The 1,268-nt window shown below is 42.0% G+C and overlaps 1 protein-coding gene across 2 annotated transcripts in view; it reads right to left on the bottom strand.

Annotated features, from left to right (window-relative positions):
• Positions 1-1,268, bottom strand: part of XPNPEP1 (X-prolyl aminopeptidase (aminopeptidase P) 1, soluble) — a 55,117-nt gene that overhangs the window by 12,969 nt on the left and 40,880 nt on the right. For both annotated transcript variants that reach the window (XM_011967563.1, XM_011967564.1), the window contains exons 12-13: positions 544-602; positions 335-412 (exon numbers count right to left, since the gene is read on the bottom strand). In XM_011967563.1, coding sequence (XP_011822953.1) covers positions 335-412; positions 544-602 — 137 coding nt within the window. The remainder of the gene's footprint in view (positions 1-334; positions 413-543; positions 603-1,268) is intronic.

The following is a 1,268-nucleotide window of genomic DNA, read 5'->3' as shown; positions in this document are numbered from 1 at the left end:
AAAAAAAAAAAAAAAAAACCCAGTCATCAAGATGCGAGGGCTATACATACAGTTCCTGCAGCTTCAAAAAGGAAACAGGGACACGGACACCCAGCTGACTACAATGTAGAGAATGCCAGTGCCATACTGAGCCTAAGAGGAGGCTCCCAAAAGGCAGAGACTTGGGGATTGGGAGAAAATAAAACCTTAGAGGTCTTATTTCTCTTCATTTTACAGTCTCAACAGACAGATGAAGGTGGGCACAGAGGCCTCTGGTAAAATAATGCCTCTCCCCTGCTCAGGCTCCTGTGCAGAAGCAGCAATGCCCGGCAGCATGCTCCTCCGCATGCCTTACGCGTAGTGAATGATGGCGCCGTTGGGTCCCGTACTGGAAATCGTTGGGAAGCTCAGGTCCACAAAGTCTGCCTGTTGTCTGTAACAGAAAGACAGAAGCAGAGTGGCTTAAAGGTTTTTACTGTGCTAAGATTCAGGGCCCTTCCAGCCTCATTCAACTTGCAAGAAAATCAGCACGAGGTTCCTAGGTCCCCCCAAATGGATCCTCACCTGCGAAACTCCTCAGCTTTGTCAGCAGCTGAGATCTCTGTCACACCACCTTTGGGAACCTATGAGAAAATTGCTTATAATCATCTGGTGAGATAAATCCATGTGTGCCTCTTACAAATTAGAGGAGATACTTTAAAAGCTTACTTTTTCCTCAATTTCTTCATCCCAACTGCCCAATCTACAGGATACATCCTCAGCAAGGGAGAACTCCCAAAGGTTCTCACCAAAGCTATCTAAAATATAACAGTTTCTATTCATTTAATTTTTCACTCAACTATTGTGCTTCAGTATTTTATCCTAAAACCTCCCAAAACAATGTATCTAAGTTTAAAAATTCAAAAGCATCCCCTCCTAAGAAATCATCCCAAGAAAATCATTCTAGAGAAATAAAAAAGATAAATGCAGAGATACTATTGCAGGATTACTGATAACAGCAAAAAATTAAAAACAACCCAAACATTTAAAAATAGGAGGACCGGGTTAGTAAATCAGTATAGCCACTAGATGAGTTTTCATTTGGATCCTTTTTTAAGGCCTCAACGTACATGGAAAATGTTCACACTATGAGTCTAAGAGAATAAAATAAACAAAACACAAAATCGTATCTAAACCAGGTGTGATGGCTCACACCTATATTCCTAGCACTTTGGGAGGTCAAGATAGGCAGATCACTTGAGCCCAGGAGTTTGAGCCTGGGCAACATGGCAAAACCCCATCTCTACAAA

This window comes from Mandrillus leucophaeus, unplaced genomic scaffold (assembly GCF_000951045.1).
Source record: "Mandrillus leucophaeus isolate KB7577 unplaced genomic scaffold, Mleu.le_1.0 Scaffold80, whole genome shotgun sequence".
Taxonomy (NCBI): Eukaryota; Metazoa; Chordata; class Mammalia; order Primates; family Cercopithecidae; genus Mandrillus; species Mandrillus leucophaeus.
The sequence above is the reverse complement of the archived record's forward strand: the minus strand, read 5'-3'. Positions and strand labels throughout refer to the sequence as shown.